At 58.7% G+C, this 17728-nt stretch overlaps 1 protein-coding gene across 3 annotated transcripts in view; it reads left to right on the top strand.

Annotated features, from left to right (window-relative positions):
• The first annotated feature begins 1972 nt into the window (after positions 1–1972).
• Positions 1973–17728, top strand: part of GFRA2 (GDNF family receptor alpha 2) — a 96735-nt gene continuing 80979 nt past the window's right edge. The window contains exons 1-3 of one of the 3 annotated variants that reach the window (XM_067745070.1): positions 1973–2763; positions 7914–8187; positions 14079–14162. In XM_067745070.1, the coding sequence (XP_067601171.1) occupies positions 8046–8187; positions 14079–14162 (226 nt within the window). In that variant the 5' untranslated portion in view covers positions 1973–2763; positions 7914–8045. Of the gene's footprint in view, positions 2764–4020; positions 4159–7872; positions 8188–14078; positions 14163–17728 lie in introns of those variants that run through there. The other 2 variants (XM_067745067.1, XM_067745069.1) reach the window with 2 other exon arrangements.

The raw sequence follows: 17728 nt of genomic DNA, 5'->3' as shown, positions 1-17728 counted from the left end.
CCTTAACCTAAACTTTTCTGAAGCCGGTTCCTTAAGTCTCCCAGCTTTTGGAGTGAAAATGTGAAGTCCTTTCCTAGAACTGAAGAGGCCCGTTGGAATGGCAGGGAGGGCAGCCCCGAGGGGACTTTCCCCAGCTCCAATCCCCAAGCCTTCCTGCCCCAGGTTCTCCACTCACTGTCTAGGGCCACGCCTCCAAGCGGGCACCACTCAATGGCAGGGTGACAGGATGGAGCGAGGGCTGATGCCCCAGGATGGGGCAGATGTGAGGCGTTCGGAGGAGACCCTCAGCTCTGCGCTTCCAAGGCTGGAGAAGCCGCGTTCCCGCCTGAATCCGCAAGATGGAAGTTGCTCCCTCTAGCTTTTCCACTAGCGAAGGCTAGGCTGCAGGTTTTGTAAGTGACCCCTCCCTTCGCGCCCAGGTCCATTTCTAGCATTTACTCTTTTCCAGAGTTTTGTTCATTTAAAAACGCATCTTAAAATGCACTAACACCTACACCTTCGATCCAGCCCAGATCCGGTTTTGGGTATCGCGTAAACTTTACGAGGCACTGTGTGTACCACGCCCCGGCACTTCGGGTGCGCGCGCAGAGCTGAATGTGTGCGCGGGAGCCGAGGGATGCTGGGCAGCTCTAACGCAGCTGAGGACGTGTCAGATGGCAAAGTGAAACTGGGGTACCCGGGGTGCGTGGGTGTGCCCGCGCGTGTCCACAGCCCACCGTCTCGCCCCCTCTTGTCGGAACGTGTCAGCAGTCTCACCTCTCCTTCAGCCCTATCCCAGCCAGACGCTTCCTTTTTGGTGCTTCTGAGCGTTTACTGTAAATGCCGTGACTAACGCACGCTGGTGAGCCCGGCCCGTTGACAGATGGATCAATCGCCCCCTTCCCGGAAGGGGGAGGGGACCCCACCCAGAGCCTAGGAAGCGGGTAGCTGCCTGCTGCCTCGGGAGAGCCCCCCGGAGCCCAGCTCGCAGCCTAGCGCCGGCCGCCGAGCCTGGCGCGGAGACCTGGCCCGGGTCGGTCCCGGGGCGCTCCCGCCGGGGTGGGGTGCGAGTCCCCTTCCCCGATCCCTCCAGCGCAGTTCGGGCAGGTTCGCCGGCCTCTGATGAGGAGGTCAGGCCGTCACGGCTCGGCAGACTTCTTCCCGCACCGGAGGAGGGAGACAAGTGGGGAAGGGCAGTCTCGAAGGGCTGCGACGCTGGGGCGTATAGGCGGCGAGCGCGCCGCGGGCGTGCGGGGAAAGTTCTCGAGCTCCGCGCGGAGAGCACACGTGTATGCGTACGCGGGGCTCGACCGGGGCAGGCGGGCTGCGTGGGGACGCTGGGGGCTGGCTCCGGAGGGGATCCTTCTTCTCCCTAGCACCTTCGGGAAGACGCTCTGCCTCGGCTCGCTGGCCGAAGGACGCATCCGCCCGCGGATAGTGCAGCCCCCTGCCCAGACCCTAGCCACCAAGCAGGGTGTTTTTTCTAGCGCCCTTCCCCCACGGCCCCGGGATGGCTCGGGCGCCCGGCACTCCACGCCCTTGGGCCTCCGCTGAGCCTCCCCAGGCCTCAGTGAGCCGGTGGCCGGGGCGCGGGGGCGGGGGCAGTGGGGGAATTGGCGCGCGGCGGGGGAGGAGGAGGGTGCGGAGGCTTTGGTGGGTTTGGGCTGGAGCCCGAGCCTTTGCCGGGGGAGCCGGTCAGTTTCCGGCAAGGCTGCAGGTCAATCCGGGGAAGGGCGGGCGGCAGACCAGAGGGAGACAGCGGCGGAGCTCTCCTCTCGGCCCACGTTCCCCGGCGCCACCGCCACCGCCTTGTCGCCGCCGCCGCCGCTGCAGAGTGTCGCTGCTCCGCTGCGCGCCCGCGCCTCGCGCCGCCAGCGCCTGGGAGCCCCAGCGCCGAGCCCCGGGCGGAGGAGAGGGGCTTGGGTGCGACAGCCCCGTTGAAGGAGCCAAGAAGGGGGAAGGGGGCGGGCGGAGGGAGGAGCAGGGAGCGGGAGAAGGGGGAGGGAGAGGAGAGCGAGGGAGAGCCGGAGAGAGCGGGAGCAAAGAGCGAGAGCTGGGGAGAGGAGAGGGAGGGAGAGGAGAGAGAAAGACACACGCACGCAGAGACACACGGTCACTGGAATTATATTAGAAAAAAGTGACACGAGCAAAGGGTTAGCGGGAGAAGATTTTTTTAAATCTTTCCGTCGTCTTGTGAGAAAGAAGCGACTCCGGTCTCTGGTCCTCGAAGCTCCCGCTGGTTTGTTCCTAGGCGCTAACACCCGTCGGTGGATTTCTTTCTTATTTGCGCTTTATTCTGACCCCCACCCTCGCCGCTTCCTTCCAGCCCTACGCTCTCAGATCGCTTCTCCCCCACCTCCCCAGTCCCCTCCCGGGAAGCGCAGGGGAATCGGACCCGTGGGGACTCGCGCCTTCCCGGATGAGCTGAGGGGAGGGCAGACTTGAGGACCGGCTGTCGGCTTGGAAAGCAGACATACATCCGAATACGTGTATATTTGATTTTGGTGGGCAAGGGGGGCGTCGAGAGGCCGCCCACCGCCCTCCGTTCCACTACCTCCTCCAGCCAGAGGCGAGAATCGCAGGACTCAGGATCTTCATCGGGTGGACTAGCTGGGATCTCCGCATTGGATTTGGGGCCGATTATCACTGCTTGGCTATTATTATTATTATTATTGTTGTTATTTTTTAATCCAAGGGAGAAAGACTAAAAACAAAACAAAACAAAACTGTGGGATTTATTTAACATGATCTTGGCAAACGCCTTCTGCCTGTTCTTCTTTTTAGGTGAGTATCTGCGGGTGGCGAGGGCAGCGTGTCCGCCGGAGCCTCGGGGGCTACGCGGGCAGTGCGTTAGAGCGCTGGAGAGCAGCCGGGAACGCGGGGGGCGAGCGGGGCGCTGGCGGGGGACGGACCGCGGGGAGAGCGCGCGGCGGGGCGAGCCGGGCCCGGGCGTAGGGGAACCGAGCAGGGCCGGCGGCGAGGATGCGGGCGGAGGGACGGGAGCTGGCGGCGAGGATGCGGGCGGAGGGACGGGAGCCGCGGCTGGCTGGTTACGCGGGGGATTGGCAAGGAGACTTATAACACCCAGACGATCCCCGCGCACACGCACGCAGACACACACTCGCTCACTCACACGCAGTGATAGCGCTCATTTCCCTCAAAATAATGGGTTCAAATTGCGGCAACTTAAGGAAAAAAAATAAAATCCAACTCTTGATCTGGAAGAGAGAAGGGAGGGGAGAGGCTCAGTGTCGTGGAAAGGAAAATCATGCCAGTCCCACCTTTCCCGGCGGTTCCCTGAGTCGATCGTGGTAGAGGACATGGGTTTCTCCAGGAGCTCCCGGTTGGACATCTGTGGGGGCAGCCCTGGCAGCCATCCCCCACCTGCCAATCAACCTCTGGAAAATGCACCCCGCTTCCCACTCTCCGAACCCCTTCCTAGCGGCTCCACTCCCTGGAACACTTTTCAAGTTTCTCCCCACCGTTTGCCCTCCCTCCCGCCCAGACCCGAGCCAGGTGGGTGGGCGGGAGTGGAGTGTTTCTAGCCGCTGTTCAGTGTGTTCCCTTGGCCACCTCTGGGGCAGGGGACCCCATAGCTGGTGGGAAGAGATGGGAGGGAGGCCAAAGTTTGCTTCCTTGGGTGAAGAAGGAGAGGGGTGAGGGGAGAATCCTGGACTGAACAAAGACCACTGCTCATTCTGTAAGCCCACTCCCCCAAGGGCAGCGAGCAGGGGCTGCCTGGTGCCCCTGAACCCCGGCAGTGTCTTTTGCACCCCGAATTACCAACCCTGCATCCCCTTTTTATGCTACACAAAATCTCAGCTGCTTGGGAAACAGGGGTATAGAGGGAGCATTCTTGGGGGTGGAGGTGAAGAAAAGTGGGTGTTTGCAAGGCTGTGTGCTAACCAGGAGTCCCAGGCAAGGCTGCTGCCCCAGTAGGTGCTCCAGAGAGGGAGCAGGCTAACGGTATGTGTGTGTGTGTGTGTGTGTGTGTGTGCGCGCGCGCGCGCGCGCGCGCGCGCGCGCGCGCGCTCTGAAGGAGCACACATCTGCTTCATTGTGGGTACTGCTCCTGCCACCCTGGGCTGCTGTGTAGCCAGCGGTGAGCCAGGTTGCCCAGATGGGTCACGAGGGCACCCTTTCCCTCCTGGAGGAGGGGAGAGGGGAAGGCCTGGGGAGGTAGGTGCCGATCCCGGAAACACTTGCTGGGGGGTGTCTAAGAAGTATCCTGACTAGGACGGGGGCTTCCAGTCCCATCGATGTTGGTTGGGGCCTGGGCCCTTTGCCAGTTCCCTCCTCTTCCCCCTCCCACAGGCATGAGTTCCCCAGGGGGCCAGGCTGAGCTCTAGGGTGTGGCCTTCACGGTCCAGCCTCCCGAGCCAGAGGTGGCTTTTCTCCGGGCAGCTTTCTCGGGGTGGGAGGGGCTGAGGGAGGAGGCTGGGTCGGTGCTCCTGGCCTACTGTGCTCCTGCGGCCTTTCCCGGCAATCCTCTCTCTCTGAAGGGGCTGTTACGAAACCTGACCTTTTCTCCTACTGCTGGTTAAAAAACGCAGCTTTTTGGGGCCAAGAATGAGCAGGGCCAAGAAGAAAAGAAAATTGTATTTCAGGAAAAGCAGCCAGATTGCTTGCTCCTGAGCTGCGCACACCCTGGGCCGGCAGGTCTTCCAGGTCTCCGTCCCCCGGTGGAGGAGAGCAGTGCCGGCCCGGCAGTCACCTCCAGGCCCAGCCCCCCAGGCTGCAGGCAGGCTTGTCCCAGCTGAGGAGCCTGAGGAGAGACTGTTCTCCTGTGTATGTGTAGGGGGCCCGTTCAGAGATGTCCTCCCAGGTGTCTGTGACCCTAGCGTGTGGGGAGTTGAGAGCAGGAAAAGAGCAGGGTGCTGTCGGCATCCTCTTTGGTCACAGCCTTTCAGTTCCCTTCCCATGAGAAGCCCCTTTCCGAAGCTGGGGTGTGAGGTTAACTGAGTGACCACAGGGCATTGAAAGGCTCTGGGTTAGGCCAGTCGAGAACAAGGGATAGGTTGGTGCTAAGGACATTTCAGCACCAGGGCCCTTTCCTGGCAAGGAACCCATAGTTGGGAGTTCGTTGGAAATTCCACTTGGGGGAGAGACTTTTCTGGAGCTTGAGAGGTGGGGGGCATTTTCAGTGGGGGGGGGGTAGAGTGAAGCATGTTCCTAGGAGCAGGGGCCTTCGGTGAGCCCCTCCCAAGGTTCTAGTGAGGTCTGCGGCTGGAGAGGCCTTTCTGGCCCAGCCTGTCTGACCTCCAGTGTTGACAAGCTCAGGGAGAAAATGAGCTGGGGGTGGGGATCAGGGCTGGTCCGAGGGCCCACCTCTCCCTGGCATTCTAGCTCTTGTGGGGCATTTGATGCACGAGGGTGGCTGTAGTTCTGTGTGGCCTCTCAGTCCTTCTGTGTCTTTAAAAGCTCTTCTACATGTCTTTGCTTTCCTTGAGGGATCTGAGTTTTCTCCTGATCTAGAATTTGGAAACATCACCAGGATACCTTCCAACCTTTACTCTCCTAGAATTCTTGGCCAAAGGCACCGAGTTGCCATGACTTCTTTCTCTGGCTGGGTTGGTTCTGGGGGTCATGACTCCGACTAGAAGAGTCAGGGAGTTTGGTTGGAAGATGCACCGGCCCTCCTACAGAGCGTTTCCCTGCCTGGGAGCTGGCAGGATGAGGGAAGCCCAGGATTCTATAAGGATCGTCCCTTGGGGCTCTAGACCTCACCTGTAGGGCAGGGAGGAAGGCTCCTTATTGCCCCAGTTCCCTAGGCTAAGGTCCTGACCTTTAAGCCTGGGTAGGATGCCCCTTTCTCATTTTACCTCTGACAGTGCAGCCTCAGGTGACGCCAACGGGGGAGGGGAGATGCCTGCTGGGATGCTGGGGTGAGCGGAGTCAGTGGAAGGCCCAGGGCTGGGCCGGTCTTGAGGCTCCAGCAGGCTGGCTACCTGGCTGGCTAGGTGGGGCAGCAGGTACCAGTGAGGCTGGGTCAACACAGCTGCTCCTGGGTGGCCCAGATACAGCCGAGTCCTGCTCAGAGACCCAGGACTTTGCTGAAGCCGGGCAGTAAAGCTGCTTCCTGGGCTCGGGCGGAGGACACGTCTCCACCCACACCTGGGCAGATGCCCCACTGTCCATGACCACATTCCATGCTGGTTTCTTCAATGGTCTTGTCCCAGCCTGGCCACAGCCTTCAGCTCCTCCTGTCCTGAGGCAGAGGTGTGGTCAGGAGGAGAAGGGAAGTCTTTTGCTCTGGACCCTGAGGGCTTCTCCAACCCAGGCCCACCCCTTGCTCTCCTAGTGGGGTAGGCCTGGCCCTCCAGGAGCCCATTCCTTGATTCCTTTCCCCTCGGCACTCAGTCGGGAGTGACAGGCTCGCGGTGCAGCACTCTGCCTCTAGGTGTCGCTGTCTCCCTGTGGTAGCTGCCCCTCGAGCTGGGCCTCCTTGGGGAAAGGAGTGAGAAGTGGAGGTTCTGGGTAGAGATGGAGGGGATTCTGTGCGATTGGGGACAGGGGGTGGGGGTGGGGGACTTCTCCCTAGGATCTTTTTATGTTTTGGGGCAGGATGGAGTGGAGAAAACCCCCCCAGATCACTCCTTGGGTCTCGGAAAAGCCAGTGTTGGCTTTGGGCCATGGTATGGTTTTCTGTGGGGCAGGATCTGAGTGAGGGGCTTGGAGAGGACCCGGAGACCGGGAGGAGGTCTGTGTCCAGAGGAAGCCGTTCTGGGAGCTTGCTTTTGAAAGGACCAAGCGGCCCTTTCTTTCCCTGCCCTTCCCCTCCGAATCTCCTGACTTGACCTCTTCCCTTCCGAGGACCGTGGGTTTGGACACTTGAGGCCGTGGGTGAGGAGGGTGGGCTGATTCCTTCTTGTTCATCGTTGGGGAGGCAAGGGGCTGTGTGCGAGGCCATTCTGGAAAGAAGAAAAAAAAGGGGAGACAGAGGGGAGAGGGTTTCGGGGAGGGTGGGGAGGAGAGGAAAGAAAGAGAAAAAGAAATAGGGGAGAGAAAGGGAGAGAGACAGCCCGATGGAGAGAGGGAGAGAGGGAGAGAGGGAGGTGTGTGGGGGTGGGAGGTGTGGTGGGATGGAGTTGCTGGGTCTGCAGCATTTTCTTTGGCGGGGCCTGGGGTGGAACTTGTCCGTAGGGTACGTTTTCTGTCTCTGGCTGCACTGTGGGACAGGAGGGTGTGGAGGGCTGAGCCCCCCTGGAGGAGCGCCTCCTTCTGGGCTCAGACCATGGGGTCATGCTTGTCTCTCCCTGTCTCCTCGGGAAGTCTGGGGACTCAGAATGGGTAGACTGGGGGGTTAGAGGGGCATTTTCGGCCTGCGTGTGACCTTGAGTTGTCATCTCCCTTCTTTGGGCCTCAGTTTCCCCAGGGTAGAGTGCAGGGGCTGACTCCGGCCTCTAAGAGGCTGTGGTGGATGGACCTCTGGCTGGACCTGAGGTTGCTGGGAGGAGGTCTGGGTGCTCTGAAAGTGAGATGCCCCCTCGGCCCACCCCAGGAGGCCCTGCAGCCGCCAGCTCTCTGCTGAGGCTGTGGCATCCTTCTCTGGCTTCCTGGCATCTTAGACTGTCTGTGGTCTTGCTGGGGCCTCTGGCTTTCCTGTGCTCCTGGGCCCAGGGCTACGGAGTGGAACCAGAAGAGAGTCTGGTAGGACCAGGGCAGAGGGCAGCTTTTCTCCTTTGGGTCTGAGGAGAGCTGGTGGACTCTTGGGACCCTTTAGCAGCCCTTCCTCCGACCTGCTGTCTGTTGGGGAAGGCAGCCTTGAGTCGGCCTTGCTGTGCCGAGTAGAATGGGTGTGACTTTCCCAGAAGGGCCCAAGCCCCCAGGCCTGCCTCTGGGGTCGGAGACTGCGGCCCTCATTCGTGCTTGTCTTCCCTCCCCACCACCCAGACGAGACCCTCCGCTCTTTGGCCAGCCCTTCCTCCCCGCAGGGCCCCGAGCTTCACGGCTGGCGCCCCCCAGTGGACTGTGTCCGGGCCAATGAGCTGTGCGCGGCCGAATCCAACTGCAGCTCCCGCTACCGCACGCTGCGCCAGTGCCTGGCCGGCAGGGACCGCAACACCATGCTGGCCAACAAGGAGTGCCAGGCGGCCCTGGAGGTGCTGCAGGAGAGCCCGCTGTACGACTGCCGCTGCAAGCGGGGCATGAAGAAGGAGCTGCAGTGCTTGCAGATCTACTGGAGCATCCACCTGGGGCTGACCGAGGGTAAGTCCGCCCGCCGCGATGGGAGGCACGCTGGGGGTGGGGTGATGGGAGGGCCTCCTGGGGCCCAGGTTCAGCGGGAGGGCCTGGTAACGGGGCAGAGTGGCCACAGCTCTCTCTCTCTCTCCACCTTCCTGGGAACCTAGACCCCAGAGCAGGTAGCTGCCCAGCCTAGGAGGGCAGCTGTTGTTGGAGAGGCAGACGAAGGAGGAGGTGGGGAGGAGAGACGGTGAGGTGGTGGGAGGGGAAGTAAACCGGGGCTGGTTGGACGGCCGTGTGTGTGCAGTTGTGACGAGAGAAGGTGAGGCAAGGGTACCCAGGTGGATGGACAAGTGGGGACAGAGGAGTGAGAAGGGGTAGGCGGCGTGAAGGTGGAGCTGTGAGGTCTGCACGAGAGCAACCCAGCCCTTGCCGCTCCCTGCTGCCCCCCTCCTGCCTTCCTGCTCCCAGGAGGCCTGCCCTTCAGGTGGCTTCCTGACCCCGGGCTTGGCCTAGGCACCTTCAACAGAGCTCTGAGCGGCGTGAAGGCAGCAGGTCCCACAGCCCTAGGCAGGCCCGCCTCCAAGGCCCAAGGCAGAACCTGTAAGCCTTTCCCCGGACAGCCACCTTCCCCATTTCCTCCCCCTCCAGACTGGGGTGTGGAGGATTTGCTGGCCACCGGGGTCAGGCATTCACTTATTAATGCACCAACTGTTTATTGAGAGTTTACCAGCTGCTAGGCATTGTGGCAACAGTTGAGAACAGCTGAGGCAGCCTCTGCCTTCGTGGAGCTCATGGTCGGGGGGGATGCAGAGAAGTTATCTGGTGACAGTTATCTGTTATTTGGTGATGTGAGTGGAAAGCACTGGGTGCTGCGGCATCACTGAGCAGGGGCATCAAACCCCTTCTTACAAAATCTAAAGTGCCTTCCTGGAAGAGGCAGCCTCCAGGCTGAGATTCAAGAACGAGCTGCAGTTACCTGGGGAAGGTGTATGGGGAGAGTATGGGAGGTGGAGGGAGAGCTTGGGCAAAGGCCTGCGGGTAACTCAGGTTAGTGGAACTCACTTACAGACCTTCAGGTAACTCAGTGTGGTAGAGGCGGGTGCAAGTGGGGATGGGGGAGGAGAGATGGGAGGGGTACGGATCTGGTGGGCAGCACCCCTGGAAGGTTTTACACGATGGATATGTGCTTCAGGACAAAGTTCATGTGGTTCCAATGAAGAGAGTAGATGGGAGAGACTGTTCGGAGGCCACTGCTGTGATACAGGCCAGGAATGCTGGCGGCTGAATGAGGACAGTGGCAGGAAAGAAGGATCTAAGAGCTGTCCAGGAGGTAGAAGCAACAGGTCTTGGGGAAGGGTCAGAGGAGTCGGGGGGCTCCCAGTTTTCGGTCTTGGGCAGCTGGGTGCATGATGGGGCTGGTCACAGTGAAGGTATTGAGTGGGGGGAGGGCTGGGAGATGTGAATTTGTTCTGGGGTGTGTGCCTCTCATCGGCCCCGCCCTACAGACAGCTGGGCACGCAGGGCTGGGGGTCACATGAGGAAGAGCGACGGGACATAGGGATTTAGAAGTCGCCAGCAGACTGCAGGTGGTAACTGGGGCCGAGAGAGTGGGTGCAGTCACATTGGGAGGAGGTCAGGGACAGAGCCCCCAGGACCACTGCCATTTAAAGATGGGCTGCAAGGAGGACTAAGGAGGCTCTGGGGGTGAGGTAAGAGGGACAGTAGGATACCTCGGGAGGGACTCACTCTCAGAGGAAGGAGGGTCACCAGCCTCTAAGACTTTAGGCCCAGCAGGAGAGGGGTTTTCGGAAAGGGTCCCTGATGCCCTTGGGGTGAGCGCCTTAGGTGGCTGCTGGGAGCAGAAGCCTGCTTAGGGGGTGCCTGGGAGCCGGGGAGAGGGGAGTGATGACTGTGGCCAACTTCTTGAATTTTGGTGTGAAGATGGGAGAAGAACAAAGGATGACTTTTTTTTTAAAGATGCGAGAGAGTCGAGCAGTTTAAATTCTAAGGTAGGATAGAAGTGATGGAGAGGCTGAGGGGAAGAAGAGAGAGGGGTGCTCTGTGGATCTGTGCCCTTGGGGGCGGGGAGGCGTCAGCCTAGGATCTGAGGGGCAGCACCGCCTCCAGCTGTTGGAGGGGGAGGAGGAAACTGGGCCCGGGGTGGGGCCTGGATATCGAGAGGTTCCTGAGCAGTGGCCTCGAGGGTTCAAATGTGCCCTGAAAATAGGAATAAGCGGGCATGGAATTATTAATAGTGTTACCACCATTAGTAACAAAGTAATTCCTCATGAATCGGGTGGTCACTTCTTCCGTTGCTAGCAATGCTGGAGTCCTAGAACTAGAAGTTAGCAAAGAGAGGGAGCCGGCCACAGAGACGGGCACTCTGTTCTCCGTGAGACAAGGAGCCGTGTCCCTGCCCGCCACACTAGCAGACTCCGTGCCCAGAACATTAAAGGCCCCGATTCAGCCAGCTGGGTTGTTTAGGTTTTTGCTTTCTTTCTGACAGCCTTCGGTTTCAGCCCGAGGGGGATTGGGCGGAAGGTGGGTGGGCTTGCTGTGGGTGCAGGATGGACAGGAAAGGGATGGAAGAGCTGCCGGCTAGAGAGTTGGGCGGGCCGCCTGAGAACCTTCCCATCGGACTGGCTCCGTGGGCACCGCATCAGGGCTCCCGGGACCTTGCTCGGAGCCGGGACGATGAGGCAGTTTGATGATAACAAGAAGCATAATGTGCATTTTATGCTGCCTCCTGCTGTGTCTTCAAGGCCCTTTCAACCCAGGAGGGCCTGACTGTAAACTCTCCCCGTTCCAAGGCTTGAGATGGCTTGTTGGTTCATTTACTCAACAAATATCTGTTAAGCATCTACTGTGTGCTTCAGAGGGTGAAAGCACTGGGGAAGCCGTGGTCCCTGTGCTGGTGTGTACTGGCTGGGGGACCCTTCCCCTGGTCCCACTCTAGAAAGGCAGACCCCTGCTTTTCTCCTTCCTCAGACCCCTGGCCCCCACCCCTTGCAGATTGCACAGTCCCCTCCCCCTGGGTCTTGGGGCTAGAGGTGGTTTCCATCCAGGGCTGACTGGAGGAACCCAGAGGCTTTTTAACAGCAGGTGGTGTTCCTCTGAGGGACAGAATCTTCCTGAGAGGGGGCTATTCCTGGTGTGGGGTGAGTGGGCTCCTGGGGAGGCTGCAGGCACACCCTCCCTATTCCTTAAGACTCTTAATAACTTGGCTTGGGCCGGGGTGGGGGATCATGGAGAGGAGAGACCCATGTGGGTTTGCACTTAGATTCTGCCTTCTCCTGCTGCGATTCCCCGGAGACTCGGCTCCACCTTCTGCCTCTACCTGAGGCTGAGCTCGCGGTGCAGACTGAGGCTCTCAGCGTGTGGGCAGAGCCGGCGGTGGCAGGATTGTGGCCTCCGCCAGGCTCCTAGACAGTCCCAACCGCAAAGGGCCTCGGGATCATTCTGGCGGGGAAGCTGAGATGCAGGGAGGCGAGTCAGGGGCTTCCCAGGGCACACAGCAAGCAGCTGGTGGGACCAGGCCCCCGACTCCTTATCTGGACCCCTTTCCACTGCCCTGGGGGAGAGCTGTGGCCTTGGGCCCATCTTCCCCTCTGCCATCACCACCCCCGTAACCACCAGTATTTACACGGTAGGGCTGTCACTGTTGGCTGCCCAGGGGACCAGGCTTCTTGCCTTCTCCAAAGGCGATGCTGAAGTTCAGGGTCATCCTGGTCCTGCCAACGTGAAGCGCCGAGGCCTCTCCTACGTGTCCTCTCCCAGGTCGTGGCCCCGGAATCTGGCATCCTGCATTTGGCTTCAGTCTGGCTGCCAGGCAGGTCTCGGGTTTCCTGCTGGTGAATTCCGCTGCAGGAGCAGGAGATGGAAGTTGAGTTAAATAGGACGGGCCCCTCCCACGCGGTCATGGAAGAGGCTCTTTTCCCCCAGAGATCCATCCCCTGTCGCCTCCTAGTCAATCGTACTAACCATACCCAGGCACGGTGCTATGCCAGATGCGATAGGGACAGACAGACCCTGCTCTGGGGGAGCAGTCCAGCCCACAGAAGGTTGCTCTGTGAAAAGTTAAGCAACAGTAGTACTTGTTTAAGAACAATTTGGTTTCAATAACACTTTTTATTTTTGGAGACAGTATTCATAATGGTTAAGAACTTGGACTCTGGAGCCAACTTCCTGGGTTTGAAACCAGGCTCTGCCACTTACTAGCTGTGTGACCTCGAGCAAGTACCTCAGTGTCTCTGTGCCCCAGTTCCTTATCAGTAAAATAGGGAGAATAATAGTGCCTATCCCCTAGAGAAATTAAGAGGATTAAATGAGTTAGTACATCTGAAGCGCTTCTAATAGTGCTGGCACGAAGGCAGCACAATACAACATCATCTTTATTGCAAAAGTGCTTCCTAAACGCTTGTGCTGTTTGGCTGCAGCAGAGAGCATGGCTGGTAACCCCACCACAGGGAGTTTCTCCAGTGCCGGTGGGTAGAGTGGAGGATGCTGAGATCATGCAGGCCTGCCAGGACCCTGCATGCCCCAGGGGTAGGTGGGATTGGAGACAGGCCTGAAGGAAAGGGTAACCTTTGGATTAGGTCCGTTGGCCGGTACCAGTGGGCACCCCCTGTGCGTAAGGTGCCCTGTGTGCTGGGTGTGGCAGGGCCCAAGGTGCTCCTGTGAGGTACAGTGAAGGGCGGGGCTGCTTCTCCAGGGGGTGTGCTCTTCCTCCACGTCCTCTGGGGGGTCTGTACCCTTCTCTGGGGGGTCTGCCTGGTATAGCAGACAGGTGCCTGGTCCGTGGACCAGCGGAGGGCTGGTTAAGCCTTGAGGGCTAGCCTGTGGGTGACTTTGGGGGCCTGGCTGAACGAGCCCCTTGCAAGCAGATTCCAAGGCTCCTCTTCTGGGGGCCGGCTCCTTCCTGCAGGTGGCCCCCAGGAGTGCTGCCCCACGTGCTGCTCTTTAGGCGGGGGTACTTACCCATGACACTGGGCCCCGGGTGGATGGGAAATCAGTGTGTGAGGCTGTGGTCATCATCTGTCTCCCCCGCCTGCTCAACACACACACACACACACACACACACACACACACACACACACACACACACACACACACACAGTCTGAGTGATTATCCATTGATTTCTCCTCGCCGTCATGTCTCAAGAGGATATTTCCTTTGCTGCCGAGGCATCGGCAGAGGAGGCTGGAGTCCCGCTGAGGTGGTGGTGGGTCTCCAGGGCAGCCTTGTGTCATTTATCTCCTGTCACTCGCTTGCTTGTCTGTTCCCCGAGCCTCTGGTGCACCCCGGAGCCTGGAGGAGAGGGCTGAGAAGCAGCAGGTGGAGGGGAAGACGGGTCGGGAGTCAGTCAAGACAGGAGCCGCAGTCAGGCCTCCACCCAGCAGACCTTCAGCCAGTCAGATTCTCCTGGTGGCATGGTGGGAAGCAAAGGGGAAATCCTGTCCCCTTAAGTCTGGGCAGAGCCAGCCTGGTGTGATGGGAGAGAATGCTGGTGTGAGGCTGGAGTCCAGCTCAAGCTCTGCCATGAGTAGCTGTGTGATCTCAGGCAGGTTGCTTCGCCTCTCTGGGCCACCTCAGAGCCCTCCCCTGTGAAATGAGGAAGTTGTACTCAACGACTGTGGAGGGTCCTTTGGCTTCAGATCCTGGGATTTGTACCTGGCCTTCCACAGGGTTCCAGCTCCCCTGTGCCTTCTTTCCAGGAGCATTCGGAAGTCCTTAGAAGAGGCCGGGACATGCAGAGAGGTCACGAGGGAGATGTGTTAGGCAGTTCTGACCTGCTCTGGTTGGAGAGAAGTACCTTGCTCACGTGAAACGTGCAGCATTTCATTCCTAACCTGCCCTGTGCAGCACTTTGGGCAGGATGTGAGCCTGGGCCTGACACTCCTCTCTCTTCTAGGTGAGGAGTTTTATGAAGCCTCACCCTACGAGCCAGTGACCGCCCGCCTCTCGGACATCTTCAGGCTTGCTTCAATCTTCTCAGGTGAGTGGGCTCATGCTGGGGCCTCGCCAGACCTGCTCTGGTCCCCGTGGGTGGTGGATCAGGCCTCGGGGCTTGGCTCAGGTGTCGGCTTGCCAGCAGGTCCCTGAGCGCCTCTGAGCCTGGGGTCTTCATTTGTAAAGAGGGAACCGTAACACCCACCCACAAGGTTGTGTGTGGCATAAAGCATTTAGGGAATTGCCTAGAATGAGCTTGCCGTGCAGGAGATCTTGAATCTGAAACGTGGTATTGCTCTCCCATTTCGTCACCTGTCCTGCCTGGCTGGGTCCTTTCCAGCTGTTCTACTCTGGGCAAGTTACTCGACCTCTCTATGCCTCAGTTTCCTCTCTGGTACAGAGGGGAGAGTACCTACCTCGTTGGATGGTCATGAGGTCAGAGTGAACCAATGGCTGTCCAGGGCTCAGCATGCTGCCGAGTGCGTGGGAGCCATTAGCCGTGGTTGTCGGCGTTCCTATCATCATCGTCCATTCTGCTCTGAAATTCCCCTCTCCCCTGGGGGCTCTGCTTCTTGAATCCCGCTGAGGAGAGCCTCTGCTCTCTGGCCACTCCTGCCTTGGCCTGCCTGGGGAGTGAGAAGACCCATTTGAGCTCTAGCTTTGCTTGCTGTGGTCTGTGTATAGGAGCCCAGTGAGCTTTTTGGTTCTTTCTTCTTGGCCTTGTTCCCTCTGGCCTTTGGGTGACCCAGGTGACCCAGGGCAGCCTGCCCCTGCTCGGGCACTAGGGAGGACCTTCCAGTTTGGGGAACTCTTGGGGCTGGGATGAGCTTCCTGGAGTCACCAGTGCTGCTTAAAGGGGGCCAGGGTGGGCTTGTTCGCGGGCCCCAGGCCTCAGGCTTCCAGGCACTTTGTGGCAATATGTAAAACCTTCTGAAGTTTCTTTTGCTCTAAGCCAGGGTTTCTCAACAGCAACATTATCGACATTGACCTGGGTAATTCTCTCCGTGGCAGGAGCCGTCCTGTGCACTGTAAGCTGTTTAGCAGTATCCCTGGCCTCTACCTACTGGACACTAGTAGCAGTCCCCCAAGATGTGACAACCCAGTGTGTCTCCAGACACTGCCAAATATCCCCTGGGGGCACAGCTGCTGCCAGTTGGGAAGAACTACTCTAGACTGTGAAATGAAAGATTCTCCAGTGAGACCCTAAGCCCTTTCAAATGAAGAACTCTCTAGGACAATGTTTCTCAAACTTTTTCTTGTTTTCATTGTTGCCCCTCTAAGGAGAAAAGTTAATTCTCTCTAACTAGAGAAATACTGTCTTAGTCTGCTTGGGCTGCCATAACAAAAGACCATAGACTGGATGGCTTAAATGACAGAAGTCTATTATCTCACGGTTCTGGAGGCTGGAAGTCCAAGATCAAGGTCTGGCAGGTTTGGTTTCTGGTGAGGGCTCTCTTCCTGGTTTGCAGACATCAGCCTTCTCACTGTGTCCTCACAGGGTAGGGGTGGGAATGGGTGGGAAGGAAGTGGGGGATTGGAGTGGGGAGATAGAGAGAAGAGAGAGAAGAGAGAGGGGGGTGGAGGGAGAGAGAGAGAGAGAGAGAGAGAGAGAGAGAGAGAAAGGTCTCTTCCTCTTCTTATAAGGACACTAGTCCTATTGGATTATGGCCCCACCCTTATGACCTCATTTAACCTTAATTACCTCCTAAAAGCCCTATCTTAAAATACAGTCACATCGGGGGTTTAGGGCTTCAGCATATAAGTTTGGGTAGGGGACACAATTTAGTCCATAGTAAATGCCAAGTATTAAAGTTTTGTCAGGTAGGGTTGAGTTTTGGAGGACCACAAACCATTGTTATATCTACCTTTTTTTTGCCTACCCAGGAGCCTGTTTTTGCTCCCTTGGGGGTGATACCCTCCTCTGCCATTGAGAAAGCATGCTCTAAGGGATTGAGATAGGATGATACACATGTACTGGTGGGAGAAATCCTGGGCCCCATGAGAAGGGAGGCACTGGCCAAAGGGTGACCATCTGGACATACCTTGGGCCCTGGTGGTGGGCAGGGTTACTGGTGGATGGTATGGTGACTTCGAAGATGGTCTGTGCATTAAGTGGCCTGCCCTGGGCTCTCATCATCATACCCCGCAGTGGGGTGATGGCCGAGGTTCCCATCCTGCCTCTGCCTGTGGCGCTGTGATGGTGCAGTGACAAGCCTTGCCCATCCCACAGGGCTGAACTGGGTGATGCACTGACTGAGGCCCCTCCTAGCACAGACATTCTGATTCTCACATTTCCTGGTTAGTTTTGGGCCACTCCTCTTGAGACAGTGCTAGGGGGCTCCAGCAGATTGAGGAGATGGTTTGTGCGAGGACGCTGTGATGGGGAAATCCCAGCGGCCCGACATACCCGTTTCCCACCCTACCGTGGGCTCAGGTGCTACTGCCTGGGCGGGAGCCACTGGGTTTACCTCCAGTGAAGAAATGGCTTTGGCTTTTGCCCCCTGAAGGTTGAAGGTCAGAGGTCAGCACCTGAGCTCAGGCCCCTGCTGCTTCCTGGACTGACACTAAGTATCTTCCCGGCAGAAAATCTTTCCATAATGGACTTGACACTCTGTGGGACAAAGATGTTGACAAGACAAATGAGGAGATTACTGGTCTGCAGTTCACTGAATCAGCATTCTTTACCTGCTGCTCAGATGGAACTGGGCCCCACATGACTGTAGATCCCTGGGCTCTGGGGACCACTCCCCACAGTGAGGGCAAGGCTCCCCCTCATTGCCCCTGCTGACCCTGCTCCACCCAGAGCAGCCCTCGAGTTGCTGCACGGGCGGCTCTATCTGGGGAAACTCTGGTCCATAGCTGGGTGGGGAGACCCTGGCCCAGCCACAAGAAACCAAGTGGGCCATGGTGGGGAGCACGCAGCTGAAAGAAGGCTGGATGGGGAGCCGGGACCCCGATTCCAGCTCATTCTCTGCCACAGATGAGCTGGTGGTCTTGGGCAGGTCACTTCCCTGCTCCGGACCTTACATTTCTTTTCTGAAGAAGGAGGAGGTGGGCTCAGAGCAGCCTTTTCCCCATTGAGGCGCACAGACAACGGCAGTGTTGTTTGGTATCTAGGAAGAGCAGAGCAGCTTGGAGCTCCGGTGGTCACAGGCCCTTGCCTGGCTGCCCTGCGGGCTGAGGGGTCAATATCTGGGCGCATGTATCACCCACCCACCTGCGGCTCGCTGCCTGGGAAAGCCTGGTCTGGGGGACCCCAGATCCCGCACTGATGCTCCAGGATGCCCCCCCACTCCCGCCCCGCCGCCATCTCTGTGTGGAGAGGCTGCGGTGTGGGCCATGGGGGCTCCTCTAGGTCGCACTTCCCCCAGTCGGGGCCCAGGGACTTGGAGAAGGGTGCTCTTGTATCTTTGGGGCCGAGTTGCTACCGTCTGAGAATTCGGGGCCTCCTGGAATGTGTTTTCTTCTTTCCTGCTGGCCTGCTCTCTCTGTTGGGCTTCTTCGAAAGCCCAGCTGGGATTCTGTTGGCAAAGAAAGCTGCTGGGACTCCCCCAACACTCTCTGATGCTGAGGCCCTGGGGGAAGGGCAAGTCCTCCCCTCTTGTCTGCTCA

This window comes from Pseudorca crassidens, chromosome 7, assembly GCF_039906515.1.
Source record: "Pseudorca crassidens isolate mPseCra1 chromosome 7, mPseCra1.hap1, whole genome shotgun sequence".
In the NCBI taxonomy this organism is placed as follows: Eukaryota; Metazoa; Chordata; class Mammalia; order Artiodactyla; family Delphinidae; genus Pseudorca; species Pseudorca crassidens.
Note: the sequence above shows the minus strand (reverse complement) of the source record. Positions and strands in the feature narration are given on the sequence as shown.